This window comes from Columba livia, chromosome 17, assembly GCF_036013475.1.
Source record: "Columba livia isolate bColLiv1 breed racing homer chromosome 17, bColLiv1.pat.W.v2, whole genome shotgun sequence".
In the NCBI taxonomy this organism is placed as follows: domain Eukaryota; kingdom Metazoa; phylum Chordata; class Aves; order Columbiformes; family Columbidae; genus Columba; species Columba livia.
In genome coordinates, this window is record NC_088618.1 from 2,547,842 (window position 1) to 2,568,997 (window position 21,156).

Here is a 21,156-nt window from a genome sequence, read left to right on the forward strand (position 1 = left end):
CAACAATTGCACTAGCCTTTTGAAGGCCCTCTTGTTTTTCATCTTACTACTTTTTTGTAACGTAATCAGGCATAGAGCCATAAAGGATACATGATCTCTCTTGCTTCATAAGTTTGGAATGGATCACATGAGACGTGTTACTCTGTGAGTCAGAGAGAACCTTCATGTTGTAGTCAAACCAAGCAAAAATTTGCTGCTTTCAGCCCCAAAATGCTGACTGGGGTGCCCATCGGGCCGATGGCACAGACTTGGTCGGATCCTACATCCTGACCTAGTAACAGTACAGTATCTTCGGGCTGCTCTTTCAAATTTTTTTGGCCACATTTAAAAATTCCCAATGAAAGATGCTGCATTTGACGTCAGCAGTTTTGCTGTAGGAACTCTCCATACTTAAATCAACAAAATCTACCTTACCCTCTAGAGGACTATGAAACACACTTGCCAATAAACACTGAGACCTAATTCCTGTGTGTGATCGAGTGCTGTTGCTTTACAGCACGTAGTTGGGATAAAGACTGTGGTCTGACCTCTCAGCAGATACAGGATCACCCTCTATTTTCAGTGCGACTCTTGTTTGTGAACAGCACTGCCAGGTAATCAGCTCAGCTAGAGATTAATGCTGAAATGAACAAACACCCTGGCTGGATATGCAGTGTTAGCTAACAGAAAACTCTGAAAATTCCCTTTATCTACTAATATACTGCTAGTAAAGCCAATTTTGCATTGGTATCCCACCCGACTGGATTCTGTTAACACAGTATATTTTGGCTCCAGCCAAGTGTTATCACAGGGTACAGAAATGTGATAAACAAACAGGAGAAAGCTTTGCAAAGAGAAAGGTTTAATGATTTCCTTGTTTGAAACTTGTGCACAACCCAGAGTGCCTAATGGCACATCTGTTGGGAATAAATGATCTTGCCTTATATGGTTCATACACTGTTAAATTAATTAATTTAGACCTCCAGTTTTTAAAGGTACCCTTGTAAGTGGATGAATTTTGATGTAGAATAGACACAAGTCTGCAGCAAATCTTGAACCTTTAATGGAAGTGCAAAGGCATTAGACACTGATATGAGACACGAAAAAAATCTTGAGTCCCTCAGATGTGGAATACAGAGAAGTTGATTAATTCTTTCAAAAAACGAACATGAATATGCTAACTCTGCCAGCAGACAGATGTCTACCATTGATACTGCAACCTACAAAGTCATCTATCTCCAAACTAAATCTGACTAGAAATTCCTTCCTTATGCGCTTCCTCAAGTCTATAGAGGACAGAAGCTCAAATATGTATTCCCTGTTCAACTCCACAGCTAATGAGGACAATTATTTCCCTCTCAGCTCTGGAATGTAGCGCAGGCTTTCTGCTGACTTAACAGACTGTGGATCAGGAAATTGCTGGGCATGACCTCATTGGATATGAGCGGCAGTTTTACTCTTCAAAGGGGAAGAATACATTGAAGTCTAGGACTTCCAGGAAACAATACTCATCTAATTATCTGCTGCAAACCACTGAATACTGTTGAAAAAAAAGATGGCCAGAATTTCACCACCAAGTCTATGCACAGAAGAGGCAAAAAATGTCTTTATCTCAACCCATGAGTTTTCTCGCGTTTACTCTCCTGATTCTCTACCCCACCCCACCAGGGGGGAGTGAGTGAGTGGCTGCGTGGGACTGAGTTAAACCACAACAGCTATTAAACAGGGTGGCAGGACAGAATGCGCCCCTTTGCTGGTCTATCTGAGGTCTGGCATACATTTTCTCAGACCGTATACAGATCAGATGGAGCCACATGCTGAAACAGTTTCTTACCATCGCCAATGGCACAATTCCAACAAGATCCTTCTGGCAGATGAAGATTTCTGACAAGGTTATGTCTGTTGTCCCCCTCCGAGGGTATTCCACCTGCCAGGTGATGGGCTGCGTTCCAGAGAGGCTGCTGAAACTGGCTATTTCAAAGTTCATCTGCACGACCTCATTGAATAAACTGTTACTTCTGAAAAGAGGAAAACAGGGAAAGGGAAGAGCTATTACTTTTGCTGAAGAAGGCAAACGAAGTGAATCATATTAGCTACTGGAAAATGCAGCTATTTATATGCAGATACAACACAAGGCCTATTCCAATCGACAACTTTTTCAGAGCATACAAACTGGAATTATTCAAAATGGGTCAGCCGTGAGTGCTATGTGGAGGGAAAAAATCCAGGATAAGGTATCTGATGAAAGCAAAAAATATACTTATTCCACTACCCGTTTCTTATGATTTTGCAAGTATGATCCAACCCTACTGCAAGATGGATTTGACCCTGATCAACCAAAATTAAGTCCAGAGCAGCTCACGAAGACTGAAGAGTTAGCACAGTCAAAAAGAAAAACAAGGCATCTTTTTATATGTCCACCATCAAAATCACATAAATCCTTAGCAATAAGACTCAGTGTAACTGAAGGTCATATATGCTGCATGGAAACTGTTAAAACAATTAACATGATTAAATGGAAAAATGACAAGATTAGTTTAAACTTAGAGGTAATGCCCTGGAAATTAAAACCCAAATAGGAAGAACAAAGCTATGGTAGGTAAAATATACTATCAAGTCAGGAGGCATAAGATAATTTGAATAACAAATACGAAAAGACACACTGAAATTCTTTTCCTCACATTAAATTTCTTTAACTACACCAGAAATAAAAAGAATATATTACAGAAATTCGCTGGACTATCTACTAGTTTAATTAAAAATAAATAAGAAGTATAAATTATTTGCATCAGAAAATAAACATTAACTATTCTGGAACTTTCTAAATGTCTTTCCACAGTGTAGAAAGTCTTTGATATTTTACAGAATGCTACTTTAACCTAACCCTATGCCGCAATAACTGTAAAATGAAGGGAACGACAGGCAACTTCCCAGCTCCAGTAACCCAGCCCCAGCTTCCTCACACCTTTTGATGCATTCATCACCTTAACAGCTTCAATTTTTCCTCTTTTTTTTTTAATGTACAATACATGAAGGTCCATTTCTGAGAAAATCCATCAAGAACTGATCATGTACAAAGCACACTCTCAAGTGCTAGACTTTCTTTTTACCTCTTGAACAGAAATCACCATTTTTTATTACTTAAGACATATTCTGTGCTTTACTTTGCATGATTACTTTGAAAGCAAATGAGTTCCCCTGATAATTATTACTTTGATTATGGGTTTTCATTTGGATGGCTTACTCTGAAAAGTCCTAATACTGCCTAATGCTTTAAATTTATTTCCTTGCTGGTTTCTTGCTGTATCAAAATAGAGACATCGTAACACTTTTGCAATAGCGGTTTACTTCCTCCATGCATTTAAAGAGTGATTTTTGGGTAGTAATGGGATAGATGGATGGGTTTAGCAATTCATAACTCAAGACCAACCTATTCCCATTTGAAGAGTTCCTACCAAATAAATCTTCCAGCTTGTATATACAAGACAACTGTGAGAACTCTAGTTTACACACTTATGGGACATCCCAAATGAATATAAATTGGATTGAACTTTGTCATTTATTTGAAAGCATGATTATATGCAAAGATACCTGAATCACCTGAGCTACAGCATTCATTTAGCTGTTAAAGGCACCATTATGCCTCAGATTAATGGCACCTGAAATGCCATTATTTTCACCGTTGCCGGATCTGATGCTTAGTAACTGACAGAGAGAAAGTTTTAACATGTGATTGACTATCTCAGTGCTTCACTTATGCTAAATAGAGAAGAAAATTTTGCATGCATCAAAGTTGTTCTAAGAGACAATATATGTCAGGAAAGTTTTTGTGATCAAGAAGCCTCCACTTTCTCTAAAGGGGCTCTGAGCAGGTGGGGAAGAGCTCATTTCCAGCCATCGCCATCAAACACTGCCTCAAAACCACCTGCTGCGTTTGGATTTCCAGTTCTCCTTGAGCTAGTTCAGCCAACTGGCTTCTTGACCCATGATAAAGTCAGGCTGATTCTTCCCAAGGTATCAAGCTGGAGTGGTGGAGAGATATAAAAAATGGCACCAAAATTCTTTTCAGAACTTTGTAAAACATCGCTGAAATATTTCTTCGGTAAAATACGGGATACAAACAAGTCCAAAAATACTCATGGTATAAGATAAAGGTTTTATTGGCGCTTTTTCAGGATGACCTGCATGATGTAAACGGCTGCACTTGTGAGTAATGCACCCACCCCCTTCCATGGTGATAAAGACTTTATACAATGTCACACTATCATCAGTTTCCTCCTTCTCTCTTCATACAGAAGAAACAGAGAGATGATCAACAGCTGGGAAAGCATCCACTTGAAAAAAAATATGCCTTCAGAGATGTGTAATGGCTGAGAAAAACCTTCTCATGAAGCATATTTAATGTTCAGAGCTTGTTCACTGACTGAAACAGCAATTCCTTAATATCTAACATTTAGAACTGCTCAGCAGCCGGAACAGCAAGTAATTACAAAACTTTTCTAAAGTACACAGCACGTAGTGATTACAAATGAAGCTTCATGAAGGCACGGCTTCTAAGAAATTGCTCTGGGGCGGATATATGAGTCTAATTTGATTGGATTGAGAGTTCCCCTGTGCCAGTTCACTCCCCAGATGTATTTTAATTTATAAATATGCTAATCATTCAGGTCTAGATTGGGCCACGCACTTGCCCAAGGGAGTAAGGAGTCCCTTTGATCTGCTAAACAGCCACAAGTGAGGAGCCCTGAACCCACAGTTGCTCCTTTGCTGAGATGGGCCGGGATTAGGTGCTGCTCACTGGTTACAGCAGCTGGGCCAGCAAGTTAGGGATGGGGTTAGTGATTTACTATGGGCATAGGCTAGTGGTAAATTACAACCCCAGGAGAATGAGGAGGAACTGCACGGCAGAGATGTGTGAATGCTTCTGAAGAGCACGGTTTGAGAAAAAGAAGGTGGAACAGAAATATTCTGTTAATGGAAAGATAATAAAAAATGCATAAAAGGCAAAACGTAAGTGACATAGGGAGAAACCACCATAGAACTCACCAGCTCTTGCCAACTGTATGGACAGAACACCCACTTTTGATATCAGCAAGTGTTAGTTTAACCAGGATTCTTTTGAGTATGTTAAACTTTCTTACACAACTATTCATTGATCATTCAAACCTTCAGTGCTCTGAGAAATATTTACCATTGGAAGATTTTTTTCCTATGGATACTCAGGACTGGCTGTATCAAAAGCTGTGCTTAACCCTCTCATCAGCATAGGGGATTTAAAACACAGTACAAAGTATACACAGCCCCCTCGTAAACCCATGGACAAACCCATACTGTGGGTAATACCACAGGTGCCAGAATGCCAAACAGATGCTGTTTCTGTGCAGTGGTCTGGTGAGAGGTGGAATGATGTTAAACATGGCAAAGGCTGAAATCACTTGTATGGGCCATGCATGGCCCAGAAACAGCAACCCCAGGCCCAGCGCTGCAAAGGCTTTCACGGGCCGCGGTGGGAAAAGGCAGATAATTACTAAGAAAAACAGTGCAGAGGTCTCAGATGATGTAAGATCCATAAACAAATGGAAATCTTTGTTGAATGCCTGTCTACATGGGTGGACCACGACTCTCCGATGAGAGATTTCAAAGTGTTGGGTTATTGCTCTGAGTAATAGAGCAGTTTCGACTCTTAAATGAGTGAATCTTAGGACTGCTACAGGCTAAATCAATAATTTCGATTTATTACAATGGCTCTCAAAAGAGAGATTTTGAAAAGCCTAGATTAAAAACATTTTTTAGCCATCCTTTATTCCAATGGATTTGTACTGAAAGTGCCTAGGGATCCAAGAATACTTCGACCCGCTGAAAATTTAGCAACTCTTTTCCTCTTTAACACTACCTAGTTTGACAGTGACATCTTAATGCAAGATCAGTGCTTACTAAATGACATTAAAAACTGAAACCTCATTATCCTTCTGTTACATTGCACATCTTACTCTTCACTAAAATTAATGTACTGAAGCGCGTTACCACCATGCACAAACTCCCATCAAAAGCCAATGGTCAACCTGGACCCCAGAGAGATCTGTACTTCGGCCCGCTTAGATGTACACACCAAAGCCTCTTCCCATCTTACAACAGGGGACACAGGACATGTGTTTTTCTATTCCTGCTGTTTTCAATGTTTTGCTCCCCCTGCAGCTCTTCCTAATCACGTTTGACAACGGGGCCATGTTCAATGGACACACCTGAGGATCAGGATGAATCACAGCAATTTAAGATAAAGCAACAAAACACAGAGATTAGAACCTGTGTGGAATCTGTGACTGATTATGACTTTAAAGATGACGAAATTATGTGGCCAGTTCTTTCTGACAGTCAGCACTCAATGCCAACAAAGGGTGGGTCATTATCAACTCAGGAGGCTTTGAATCCCACACCCAGGAGCTAAACCTGTAATACCCACCCCTGGGACCTTAGCCATCCATTTCACTTCTGAAAGACTTGATAAAATCGAGTACAAACGCTTAATATGTTTCTTTCAGGTAGGTAATCCCTTGGAAAAACCATGGAAAGGATGTGGTAATTAAGAATGCCAACTACTGGACACATAATGCTGTTTAAATTTCTTATTTTCCAATATTAGCCTTGCTTTCATCTTTAAACAATAAAAACCAGCAGTGGAGAAAGAAAAGGATGATCTATTTTGGCAATTAACAGATAGGGAGGACATAATTTCATGGAAAACTACCACATTAAAAGTATTATGAAGGTCTTCAAAGGAAAATATCTGAGGTATATCTTCGCAAACTCTTGAGTAACATAACATTATACACATGTATATCTTCAAAAGCATGATATAATGCTGTAATGCAGTCCAGATGAGAGTTAGATTAGTTAATAAGGTTTCTTAGCTTTCTTGTCATAAACTGTGATATAAAACATGGCTTTTTGATTAAGGTATTGGGCTGAGACAGGAAATCTCATTTCACTTCCCAGCTCCTCCTTTAATGACCTCAGGCAAGACGTGAAGATACAGATCCTTACAGCTAAAATAAAATCAATAGGAATTAGGCATTACAGCTTTACAGAACCTCTGGTGTCTGTCTGCTACTTTTGGCACCTGAATCCGGTACCCGAATCGCGTTGGTTCTGAGCCCCAGGATCCCAGCTGGGTTCAACCACATCCACGCAGGACAGTCAGAGCGTTATGCTGAGAGCTCCCGCTCGAGAAAGGAACCTCTTAGCTGACAAAATGTGCACTGTCTGGGCGGCATAAGGAAGAGAATGCCTCGGGTGTGATCTTTCTGTGCCTTTACTTCCCACTTGAACAATGGGAATATATTTTATTTCTTTTAGTCTCAAAAAAAAATTAAGAGCATGTGGTGCCTGACTTCTCTGTGCAAGCCTTGCCCACAGATGCTAATCTCAGCGACGCTAATTGCTACCCTAGAACAAACAGCAGAAGTCATGTTGCTAATTAGAGAACAGAAAAGCTCCTCTGTTGGACAGGCAGAAAATAGAACAAGACAGTTCTTGAAGGGCTGAGACCTGCCTGGGGATCGCAGTAACTCAGCAATTCCTACCTTCTACGCAGGACGTTTTTTAGAGTCACTAATCACCAATAAATGCTGCAGTCAAGACAGCAGGCTCATTAGTCTCCTCTGCTACTACATCACATCCAGGCACAAGGTGGATGAGATCGATTTTTCCCTTTTCCCAAACGAAACAGGTATGGACCCTCTGCCTCAGACCGGTGCCATCGTATAAAGGCTACATGCAAATCCCAGTTCTGAGCTATCATCATCTCCCACCTTTATCTCATTTTCCATTCACTTTGCACAAGACATTAGTCTGTTAATGTCTTCATTATAATTTCAGATAACAAAATATGTAGGCAGATTGGTCAAGAAATAATCTTTCACAGTGATTCATCATCTCTTCCTGCCTCCGAGAAGGACATTTTCTACTTAGTATTCATTCAGTGCTGGAAACTCTCCAGAATCACTGTAAGTAAGAAGTATTTTTCTCTTTTGGAGACAGCAAATGTTTAAGCAGTGAAAATCTTCCAAGGGGCATCACAGGAAAGGAGACCCTGAGCAGAGATTTTCAGAGATTCACTCCGAACCCATTGGCTTTCAAATGAAGAAAGGAAGTCAGAATCATTCCGATCATCAGCATTAGATTATATGTCTCTGTCAGCCTGCCAAAAGCAGCAAGATGAGATAAAATACACAAGTCAGGTGTCTTCAGCTTCCAGTTCCTACAGTTTTCACTGTGCTTTTCCTTTACTGATCTGCTAGCAGATCTGCTTTGGGGCTACGCTTGAAAATCCCCAATATTTGTGCAGAAAGATCCCAATTCCTTTCCAACAGGGCAGCTGCACTTGCTCCCTGAGAAAACACCTAGAAAGTTAACTATTCACCAGCTATGTGACGTTGACAAAACATCTGCATTTTGTAGAGGCAACGGCTGTAAAGAAAGCACACACTTAATGACACATTAAAGGAAAAAAAGAGCCATATAAGTGTTGAATGTCATGGTAGGAAATAACCCAAAGGTGAACTAAAGTAGATTTTCAAACTTGCTGACCACGAACAAAGTTCATGGGGCACTGAAACGTCAAGCTTGTGGGTGACAGCCCCGTGCTCTCCCCTCCACACCATTTGGGCACGACTGCAGCTTTTCAAGTTCAAGTGTGTAAAGAAGGCAAAGGGCTTTTTCAGATCCAAAGCTGTGATCAACAGCCGGTTGGTGGCAGCTCTCTGAAGATACCTCCAATTTAGCTTTTCTAGGTGTCTGTGAAGCTGCCTGAATAGCGACTAAAAGGTCTTGAAATGAGCTGCGTCCTTTGAGAAATAAGCTCAACAGCTGCAATTTCATCACCGAGCAAACTCTGTTTGTGTCGAGTCCCTTGGACTAGAAGCTGCAGGGAATTGAATAATACTGTGTAAAATCCAGAGCTAGAGAATATCAGCTTGGGGAATGTGGAGGAGTGCTTTTATTTCTAGAAAGTCAATATATTCTTGCGAGTTTCACTAAGGAGCAGTCTGCAGCAGGAATATATTAATTTTCTTCAATCTCGGGTCTTACCTCCTGTCTCAGAGCATATTATTCCCCTTATTAGTATTTGTAGAATATATGATACACTCTTTTAATCCTACTCTTCGCTTGTAAATTCTTTTTCATGTTGTATGCTGCTCACACGGTCTTGAATATGCTAAAGTAAAGTATGATCAGGGTAAAGCAGAAACCCAAACTAGTCTAAGGAAAAGATGCTCCAGATGCTGTTTACCAAATATGTCCTGCAAGATACGAAAGGGAAAAAAAACCCAAAACAAACCAAAGTGCAAGATAAGGTCCACACCGGCATAACCAAATCACTCCATTGAGAATCATCTAAACACCCCACCATAAGGAGGGGAGTTTCCTAAAGTAAGATAGAGGCAATACAGGTTAGACACAACCAAAAAGGAAGTTTTAGCTTTATCTTTTTGCTTCCCCTGAAGGGGTGAAGATGGGCAGAAAACTGCAGGAGCCATCTGAGATAAAGAACCTTCATTTTGAGTTCACGGTAGAAAACCCTAAAACGCCAGCCGTGGTTGCTGGGATGCTTTATCCCACTTTCCCTTCTTCTTCACTGTCTGGTTTCCCTTTTTCCCCCCCTTCTCTTATTTCTGCATAATCAGAACAAACCTGTGTGCTGGAGAGAGCGGACACTGGTGAATATCCTAGGGAAATTAGACAAAAAACATGACCAACTTCTGTCTGCAGTTATAAAGCAGCTCTTATTCAAATTTATAAAACTCATGGACCCCAGGGCTTTCAGTATCTGTAGTTCTGGGAGTCTGATGGACAAACCTTTCTTTATTTTACAGTTCATAAAGCAATGCTCAACAACGCTGCCTTCCTAACACCATGCACAGCTCTCACTCATTGTAAATTTCAAAAGCTTATTAAAACCAGAACCAACATAAATATTGGAGATAGATCCATTACATTTCATGATACAGTTATTTGGTGGCTAACTCCAGCACTTCCCTTCCCCTGTTCAAGGATAATAAAAGGAAAAATGTCCCCATGACATTCAGTGGCAGAAATGTCATTGCTGAAGCGCCTATGATGTGCAATTAACATTTTTAAGGAGTCATTTAAAAGGATATTGTCAAGGCTGATAGATTTGAGATTACACCAACTATCTGTGTTTAGATTGCTGCATAATTCAGCATCTCCCTCGCAAGTTCACACTTTCACTTCTGGATATTTATATTTATATCCACTGTATTGAGGACACTATATGTATTTACTGTTGACTTCTCTTCCATTGCAGCACTATAACTATTGTGTTATAATTGCAATCATCAGAGCTTCTATCCCCAAAGCTTTCATTTTTTACAGTGTCCTGCTTTCCTCAAGCAAGTTGTGAATTTCACAACAAAACCCACTTTGTTTAGGAGCAAAAAAGTAAGTTGTGAGGCAAAACCAGTTCAGTGTTAGAGCTAAAAACAAAATACAAGTGAAGTCATTCTCCATTAGTAATGAAGATGTCACCAGCAGGACGGAGACTTCAGGTCTAGACTCAGCTTGTTTGCGTGTTGAAATCCCGGATCTTCCTTTCTTGGCAGTCCTGTCTGACACTTGTGCTTCACAGAATGGAGAAGCAGGAAAGCAGAGAAGGTATTTGCTATAGTAGAAAAGCTGTCTTTAAGCAAAATGTTCATCAAAGTTTGTAGGAGATGCCAGCTACTTTTTAAAGATTCCATTGGACAGCGACTGAACATTTGTATTTGCAGCTGAAACGTTTCTTGTGAGAGCTGATAGCAGCCATCAGTTTGCAGGCAGAGCGCAGCCGTTCCTGTCTGACTGTCAGGCACATGAAGAGCAATGTGTCCTCAATATTTCAAGAAGACAAATGAAGGAGACACGATCCTACTGTTAAATGGCCTGTGAGAAAAGCAAGTGCCTACTCGGCTGACAAAATACTTACAGATAAACTCCAAGAGCAACTTTGAAGTGATGACTCCGACATACCTGGTTCTGTCCAAACCTGTTTTTTCCCTACAGCACCTCAATTAGAAAACAGTTATGTCTAATTTGTTGGGAAGTCTCAGTTCCAAATTCACTAAATCAGGCCACTATTCAAAATAAGCAAACACAATAGACTCGGATGAAGTTTTTGAGAGATGTCGTGCTTTATAGACGTGACTTTCTATTGCTAGGATCAAATTTTCTTCTTAACTTGACCCTCAGAAGAGCGTGGGAGTGCTGGGGGAAACCATGGGCTGCATGGCATCCAAATACTCTTCACACAACAGTGATTTTTTTTATTGCAGAAAGTGATAAACAAGAGTCTAGCACAGAATTTCTCTATGCACCATATAGTTACACATTTGTCTCACAGCCTAAAGCAAAGATTTAAAAATTTACTGTGATTTTTTTTCCAAGCAACTATTACACACTTTTTATACCTTTCTTTCTATGCCCTTCTGCACTAGGTGAATCAAAACAGGTTTCTGTGTAATTACACAAAAGAACATTTAGGAGACACTGCCAAAAAGAAGAAAAAAAATCATAAAGAACAAGTCTTCCCTTTGTTATTGAAATTTTCAAGAATATTAGTCACTGCTCTTGCTCGTTGCTGACTTGCGACACTTTGCTTGATCAGACAGTGGAATTAGAGGGATGAATGTCCAGCTTTTCTGTCTCTGCAGCAATGCAAATCCAAGAGCAAAAGCTCATCTGCACACGTAGCACATGCATGCAGGATGAGAATGGCACAATGCTCAGGGAGATGAGAAAGAGCACGAAGCAGCACAGGGAACACACCAGTTGAAGGTAACGCACTTGTGAGGACACTATTTCTTATGGAATCTGTCATCAGCAGCACAGGTCTGAAACGGCTATTTGGGACGCATGGAAAAAGCAGTGGCAATCAAGGGTTTGTGGTCGTGCGAGGGGGAAATTCACTGTTGTGTGAATTTGTCATAGACAGATCCATGTATCAGAGCTGAACTCCGCGCGTCGGGCGGCAGACGAGGAGAACGGCTGCTGACTCAGTCCTGAATCACCGAGCCTGCCTTCCGCTGCTTCAACCCCACCAGTACCTAAGTACCATTAGTTTAATTTCAAAACTAAACTTAAGGGTTATCTTGTCTCTAAGTGAAAGCAGAAGAGGAAAAAGAGTAAAAACTCAATCCCACAGGGGAATCCTATGAGTGTACATTATCAGATTTACAGTCCTCTTCTTCTGCAAGGTACCTGTGGAAGCTCAATGACATTTGCAGGGGCAAGAGTCCCACGTGCTCAGGTTATTGGCCAGTTTCTAAAGGTGAAGTTTATTTTCAAAGAGCTGCCCACATCCCACTCTGTGCTTTACACTATAGATGGTCTGAAATGGTGTGAATTTCAAGCATAAAGTTTTCCTTCATGTTATAAAGAAGATTTAATTTGGATCAGTAGTATCTACTTGCAAATGATAATTCAACTAAATCTCTATATCTCAAAATCCCATCAATTTGTTTGTCAACCATCTCTTGGCCGAGTTTGTCCCCCTGTGACGCTGCCTCAACTACTTTTGCAGTAGATCTGAGCACAAACAGCCACGTTACTGCGGATGGCCAAAGAGTCCCCGCTCTGCCGGGCCCAGCGGTTCATCTGGGGTAATTCAATTGCATCTGCACCTCTGTCTGTACGTTAAGAAATCTCCTTACGCTTTTTAACTGCTCCTGTATAAGAACACCAGCAGAATTGACTTCACAGCCGAATGAATGTCAAATAAGAGACAATTCTTCAAGACAAGCATTAGACGTCTGTCAGTCCAAGCTGTGCTGTGCTCTCCAATGGGAAAACGCACTCTGTATGCAGAGAAAATCCAAGAACACTGTCATGGATTTGTATTTGATAAAGCAGGTTTGCAGGAGCAATATGAAAAAAAAAAAGGTTAAAAGGGGGAAAGGATGACAGCCAACTAGACTGGGGGGTCTTGGAAATTAACAGTACAAATATAAAGGAGTTTGCCCCTTCCGGCCCCTTCCCAGCTACAGATCCTTAATCTAGTTTGATTTTCCTGGGGTAGCAATCTGTCAGATACATCCCCTTCAGAACAAGATTATAAAAGGAGTGAATCATGGACACATTATTATTCCCCTCAGCACGCAGCGCTTTTTCTTTAAATACAGAAACCGTACTGTGCAGGAAACGATCCATCTATTAAAATTTGTGTCAACATCTCTCAGAACTCTTGAAGCTGTACAGCAAATACCGCTCAACCATTTTCCTGTGTCTGAGAAATCAGCATGATGACAACGCTGAAATATGTTCCACGCGACACTTTGGTCCTGACCTAACTTCCACTCCAGTCAATGGGCGTTCTGCTTTTGATTTTGATGGGAGTGGGGCCACCGCTCCATTGTCACCTCTCTGGTACCCTCAGGCGCTCTCTCCAGCCGCACTGTCAGCTTAGAGAAGCCAGGGCAATTTCAAAGCACTTTCTGATGCCGAAGGCAAACTGCGAGATGACCTTTTCCACCAGCAGAGAGCTGCTTAGAGGCCGCTATTGAGTATTCCACCAGCTGCAACGCTCTGCTCCCAGCGCTGACCTGGCTGCACTGCACACGAGATGGGTTTTCCTTTTGCTGTCCCCGTCCCTCTCCTCCCCGACTTCAGAGTCTGTTATACATTCTGAACACGCTCCTCTCTACATGAAATTCAACATAAAAGATGTTGGAAAATGGATAAATACTCTCTTAATAATTTCCAGTAGCATCGCCAACTCTTTCACGAATTATGTTTCACCAGGAAGTTAGCTTTTATTTTTGCAGATAGCATGTCTGTGCTATCCAGTTATTGCTATAAAGAGATTTGGCCTTTATGACTAATTTAAAGGGTTTCCCAAAGCAGATGGAGCATTTTGAATATAGAAAAAGGGATTTACACGAATACTGAGCTCCAAATATTCAAATATAAAGACAAAATTGTGTCTAAGGCAATATTGGGAAGAGCAGCTCCAGGCTATTGGAGATTGTCTCTTCATCCTCAGTAAATGTCACGGAGTGTAAATTGACATTATTTCCTGACACCAGTGGATTTTGATTTGATTCCTCCTGCTGATGTCCTAGTTCACAGAATGAAAATGTCTTGGTGAAATGGACAGAGAAAGGGAAGAGAAAAAACAGGGAATATCTTAGCTGGCTGTATTAAATTATCATACGCTACTTCCACATTCTACCTATGCCAGTAAACAGAAAAAAAAGGCTTCTGGAATTATTGATGTAAGTTACTGACAAGCACAAAAACATCTGTGACAAGCCAAAGAACTGCAAACATCACACTTTTGAATAAAATGCTGTATGTGTATATGTGTATATATAGTGGGAAGTAATAGAGACGCAAGAAAACACATTGGACAGGCTGAATTTATCAAGGTTAAATTGCACCTACTTCCCTTCCTTGTTCTCAGGTCTCAAACTACACATTAGACTTACTTAGCTAGCCAAGATCTACCGTCAGCCTCCCGTGATATTAACCACCCAACCTGGGCCCTTTCCATGCAGGGGAACATTGCCAAAGGGGACTCAGATCACATCTTCCATTTACAGATAAATTCTCCTTGCTCATTTGCTGCCACTGTCTCTGCTCCAAGCGCGGCGCTGGCCCCACGTTGCGCAGCCGCTGTCTCCGTTAGCCGGATGCGACACGTGGTCTCGTGTTAAGAGTCTGTGTCAAAGCCCTTTCTGGGGTCACGGACTAACCGTATGATCTCACACCAGCCATTTGTCTTGCCTGGCCTTCTATCAAGCCTGTCAAGAGAACTGGTTCAATAGAAGAAAAACAGGAGCTCCTTAAAAATGTATTGGAACATGAGTTGAACATTTTGGGGTGAGGAAGCTATAAAAAATGACTCTGCAGTGAACTTCAGAATATCCGTTTGTTAAAGAGGCAGTGATTTCCCTTCCTGAGAAATGGTTTTCATAGTGTGAAGCCTTGCAAAGGGAAAACAATGTGCATTTAGAAACATTTTCAGAAGTATTTATATGAAGGAGAAATGTTTCAAAAATGACTAAGGCTGCCTGTATAGCTGTTATGCAGCAAGCCTAGGTTACAATTTAAATCCTGGCAATACATCAATGTTTTCATTCTCAGCTGCATTTCCTGACATTTATGCCAAAACAAAATTCTGTAAAAGGTCATAACAGGAATCAAGTGTTATTAAGTGCACGATCTAACAAACAAAACAAATGACCTTCATTGACACTTGCCTGGTTCTTCCACAAACCTGCAAACAATAGATGCCGACCACTTTCTCAGACTCATAGAAAAATTTATCTTGGGTGAAATCATCCATATGCAGAGAGTCAGCAGACGCTTTAAATGCCTCAGACGTACTTCAAAGCAGGACTGAATTATGGCTTAGACTCTTTGTAACTATTCTCCTTTCTTTTTACAGTATTCCACTGAATGCTGGCGCACCACTGTGATAAGTGGTATTAATGCATCACACAGCAGAAGATGATTTCACATACCAGGAGACCTCGTGGTTCGCACAGGCAAAATAAACCAGAAGAAAGAGTGAAAAGATGTTTATTAGTTCCATTTATTAATGGAAAAATGAGACCTGGAGAAAACAGAGTGACTTGTTCCAGATCACATCAAACATCTGCGGCACTGAAACTGCACCGAGCCCTCGTTTCAGGGCGACTCTTTCCTTCCCCACTCCGAGCAGCACTGAAAGAGTTAACCCAGGACATCTGTGGGTGATGTGTGAACTGAAGCTCCATCTTCTGAATCACCATTCGGTGGCTTTGCTGCAAGACTCTCCTTCCACTTCCTTTTCTATGAGTACATTTAACATCATTTCTCCCACGCTGTATCTGAAACTTCTGGAGAATTTCATCATACCACACCAAAAGCTCCCAACAACAGCCAGAATTGCTTTTACTGCTGTTTAGCAAAGTACTGAATTTAAGTGGCTAATGTATATGTCTCATACATGAACACAAACTGCTGCATAGCAAAACTTTAATTTATCAAATTAAAATGCACTATAGCAAGAATTTATTGTATCACCACTCATAAATGTTATTATGCATTTGATTTTTTTTGGTCTTTCATGGTTTCAGCAGTAAATGGAAAGCAATCAAGGTTCCATTTGAAGCAGCCGTGTAAGCAATTCTCATTTAACAGAAGACAATGGAAAATGAATCCAAAATGAGTGTAACTAAGTTTTCATGGAAACAACAAAACCACTCAGACATTATCACCTTCACCAGCTGCTTACCGTCTTCATTTCAAAATTACCTGTCATCTTTTACTATTTCCTCCAGGAAAAACACCAACAAACCTCACACACACAGGGGAAAAAAGAAGGAAAGGAAAAGAAAGGATGCCTTTCTTGCAATGATAATACTTAGCAAGGATGACTGAGGTGAAGTGATGTTCAACACTCCCTCTCCTGCAGGTTTCAATTCTGCACTTTTAACCACAGGAATAAAAATTCAGCATGGCAGATTGGTAAAGCCGGGGTGTTCTCCTCTCTCTCTCCCACTCTGGAACATCTGTTTCTCTTTTCAATGGGCAAAGCAACATTTGTCATTCCAGCAAAGTTGTTTACTACAAAACAATCACAACTTTCTCAACATAAAATGAAAGTACTCGAAGGAGCTACTAAGAGCAGAATGGAATCTTCTTCTGGAGGTTTCATTGTTTGGGATGCATCTCCCAGTATCAGGTCCATATTGAGGGGATGGGAAGGAGTTAATTACTGAAGGACAGCTACAGTGAGTGAGATGCATGGCTCCTATTGACTCCCTTAATGGTGGTAAAATGTGAAAATCCTGTGGACTGTAGCTGAATTTAAATTGCAATGATTACAAAATATAAAGCCTAAAAAAGAGGATTTCTACATGAGCAGATTTAGCCGGGACACAGACTCCCTCAAGACCTACATTTTGTTTATTTGCAAAGTAGACCATGCCTCCTGAATGACTTTAAATCCTGATGACAATTATTTATATATCCATCCACCCTCCTAACATGGTTCTGAACCATAATTCCTGCTGCTAAATGCCTTGGGGAGTATCTACTAGTTATAGGTTCATCCCTATTTTCTGGCCATTGTCCAGCAAACCACTCTCAATGTATAAACAGTCGTGCTGCCTTCAGCGAGTCTACTCATATGATGCATAAGACCATAAGAACACATTGCTTAAATAAATACATAATATCAACAACAATAACAATACTCTTCTCTTACTGTGTTCAGACAGGATTTTTTTATGCACAGCTCTTGGGAGTAAAGCACTACGAGCCTGTTTTGTGATATGCAAGCTGGGAAGAGAAAAATGAAGTGACTTGCCCAAGGTCATACAGGAGCCCATCAGAGAAATGAGGACACAAACAATAAATGTATGGTTAAATTGAGTACTGAAGATTGCGTAGAGCTTTGCCTACTATGTGAGGGAGGCTTTGACTACTCCGTTATAAAGGAAATCAGTGAGGTTATACAGCTGGAATCAAATATTTCAAAAATTATTTGTCATGTTAACCAGCCCAGTTTCATCTTATCCAGAAAGTGCAACGAATGTTTAATTCATGGTAAAGCTAAGAAATCACAAAACTAAGGCTTTTATATGTTCCTGATCCACCTGCACGAATAAACTTGAACACTTTCCATTGTTCTAAATTCCTTAACAACAATATACAGTTAATTAAGACGGATTTAAAAAAAATCAGCCAAAAACTAGTAGCTTCAGATGTTCTAAATTCTGAAAGTGGAAAATGTTTACTGAGAAAGAGAAATGGTGACACAATCAATCAAGCCCTCACAGCCTCCTACAATAAGATTTGTATCCAGTCATATCCATATGGATTTTACGTTCTCTCTCAATCATATTTATCAAAGACGTCGTATATGGTGTGGGAACTGATAACAGGAAAAACTGCTCCAATGTGTGTGCAGTAAAACGAAGCGGAGGCAGACCCACGCGATCATTCTGCCTGTTTTCCCAGCATGTTGCTGTAATAAACCCCGGCAATTTGTATCCGTGTCATCTGGATCCAGGAGCAGGAATGAGCACTGGCTGCAATTTGGCAACTGAATTTTTGTCATCAAAAATGCAATGGCATCAAAATACAACTGTTGCCATCAAGCATTACAAGTATGAAAAGAAATGTAGTGCTCAAAATTATACGGACTTCCAGAACTCTTCTGGCCAAGGAATAACACAGGGGACGACCAGTAAGAAGTTGCTGCTGTTCCTCATGTCTCTGATCAACAAACTCTCTACAGTCTGTAAAGTTCTCAAAACAGCCGCTTTTCAGCAGCATCAAATTCACTGCCAAACTGAAAGGGAAGGAAGGTGACATAATCCTGGAAAGTTATGCAGGCTACCCCAAATAAAACTGGGTACTGAAACCTCCTGAAGATGGGCCAGGGCACTGAGAGCTCTCATTTTGAGCCTCTCCTGGTGTTAAATGCCCCGGAGACGGCTGTTCAAACTGCTTCATGTGCCGTTTCCCTCGAGCAGTCATCTCCTTCAAGGCACAAAATTAAAGCAGAGATGGATGGCCTGTTCTACTGTTTATTTGGCCCAGTTTCACGATGTGGCAGTGAGGAACTGTTGAACTCCAGCTAAAACAAAGGAGGCGCAATAAAAAGTTTCTATGGACATCCTTATTGAGCTTAAAGGAAGAGTTTGCTACTGCCGAGTCACACAGCAGAGAATGAACGATGGGAATGATGACTATCAATTTCACATTAACTTTGCTATTTTCAGCTGTGTCCCTGCTCTCTCTCAGTGTGACACCAGCCGGGTGCAGTTCAAACCGGTAGCAAAACCAGCTCCTCCAGTGCCCCAAATGCCCATGTTTCCAGTCCTGTGTCCTCCACACACGTTCTCAGAATCTATAGACAAACGGGAGGTTCCTATTATATGTGCTACCATTTTACATCTCACTTTTCCACCCCATTTTAAGAAACACTCTTTGTTTTCAGGTTCTGTTGTCAGACGCCTGGTTGGGATGGCAGGTGAAACTTCTGGAAGCGCCTTAGTTCCACTTTCAAAGTGACGGGGTACCTCTGCGGTTTGCAAAAGCACGAGTTTCTTTCAAATTCCAATTGCTTTCAAACACATCTGCTTTCTCTCAGGCAGTGGGAATTCAAGGCCCCAGAGCTTCTGATAATTCAAATAGGTGTCAGACTCTTGAAATAAATGCTTTTTTTTTAAATTTAGGCACTACAAACTATAGTCATCAAAGTACTTAAGCACTGCTTCACTTGGCGCTGCAAAGCCTAAGTGAAACAGATGGCCAACTCAGGTTTCCAAAAGTGACTCAGATACTCAGGAGCCCAACTCACACAGGAAGTCAATACCAGTTAATCTTCTAAATGTCAAATGGCACTTTTGAAAATAGTACTTTCCATTACCAATAAGGACCTGAAACTTTGTGCTTTTTAAATGTTTGCTTTGTACCAAGTAATACCCCAGGCTCCACCTGTCTGTCTTTTCATGTTCAAAGGACAAGTGAATACTTGAGTAATGTGGTCCTTACAGGCAGGTCAGCAGCAAATCAGCCAGCTCTGCAGCAATATAGATTTTTTTTCTTGTAAAGGACATTTTTAGGCAGCAAGTTGAAGCTTTGGTGAAGGGGAGGGAGCTAAAGAACATGTATACTTAAACTCAGCAGCATAGCCTTCCCTTGCCTGCCATAGCTTTAGCAGTGAAATGCAGAGATTGTGGCCACCCCACACAATAGCCAAGTTCTCATCTTTGGGGTTTAATCAACAATGCAGCACCTAGGAGAAACTGCACTGGGTTGAAAGTAAATGTTATGGATACAAGATATTAACCATTTCCCCCTTCCGACACTATGGCCCCTGAGACTGGCACAGGCCAAAGCTCCGCTTGTGATGGAGAGGTCCTGTGGATCAGCATTCCATGATCCGGAGGTCACCCGAGCGACTTCCCGTACATTTCTGCTGCAAACGGGTAATTAATCAAATCAATGTCCTCCCCAGAAATCGACTGAAACTAGAGGGCGGACCAAGCTGAGCGCATTTGGTATTTTTAACCTGGAATGTCAAGCAGAGGAATAATGGCCATTATCTCCAGTATATATCTTAGAAGAGGGAGAAGTTAGGGAGGTGATTTCTACCCACATCAGTAAGTCCAAGACAGAGTAATGAATGTGGAAAGTGGTTTTCAGAAGAGACCAGAGGGACGCCAGTCCTACAACGACTTTGAAAGTTAACTTCACACACTTCTAGGAAACTCTGCAAAAGCCTGCGAGTTCCAGACTTGCCAACCCACGTTTCCAGGTACCATCACAGTTTATTTCACTTTCAACAGAAACAGATTTGGGTTTAGAGATATATATATATATATTCTCTTGTACAAACATCAAAATACTGTCACTGACTGATGGCAATATGGGGACTCTGTTTCCATACTCCAGCAGGTTGGAATGCACAGGAGGAAGGCAAAACCATAAACGGTACACAGTGAACAATACAGTTTCATATTTAAAGCATGCATATCTATTAACTTACATCTCTATTCTTTACTTAGCACTACGCTGTTTTCAGCACAAAGGACCTTATGGTATTAGCTCTAAGGAGAAATGTGACTTCTCTTAGTAAAAGAACAACCATTATAGTTTTGGATTCCCTTCCAAGAGTAGCAATTTCAATACCTTCTTTTAAAATTTAAATTACATCTAATTAGCAAAGAGAGAACAACTTTTGGCATATTCTTCTCGCATCTAATAACCACTTCCATTCACTTGAACTATCTTTTTCCCTAGAAATTATTATTGTCATTAAATCACTCAGAGTGTGACAATCATTGAGAGGATGCTGCTATTGGAGTCAGAAGCATTAAGATTTGAGAGAGAGTAATACAGAGACATGGAAGACTGAAGTTGAAATGCTCACATAATCTACACTTGATTTTAATTAGAGACAGAAAACTTTTAAAGGCTCAGGAAAGACTTGGGCTGCACAACCAGCTCTTTGCTTCCATCCTACTCACAACTACCCGCTGCTTCTCCTCCCTTCAGCCCTGCCAAGCCTGACCACTTGGTGACCCAGCTAATTAGCCCCTGATTCTTCTTCTTCAAATCCCCACTGCTGAGACAAGGTACACAGGGTCTGCTGCCTTTAGCACACAGTTCAGTGCTAATCCGTAC

General features: G+C 41.0%; 1 protein-coding gene across 5 annotated transcripts in view; it reads right to left on the minus strand.

Moving 5' to 3' along the window:
* Window positions 1-21,156, minus strand: part of LOC102091596 (transmembrane protein 132C) — a 167,558-nt gene that overhangs the window by 41,162 nt on the left and 105,240 nt on the right. For all 5 annotated transcript variants that reach the window (XM_021286273.2, XM_065032800.1, XM_065032798.1 and 2 more), the window contains one exon: window positions 1,814-1,997. In XM_021286273.2, the coding sequence (XP_021141948.1) occupies window positions 1,814-1,997 (184 nt within the window). The remainder of the gene's footprint in view (window positions 1-1,813; window positions 1,998-21,156) is intronic.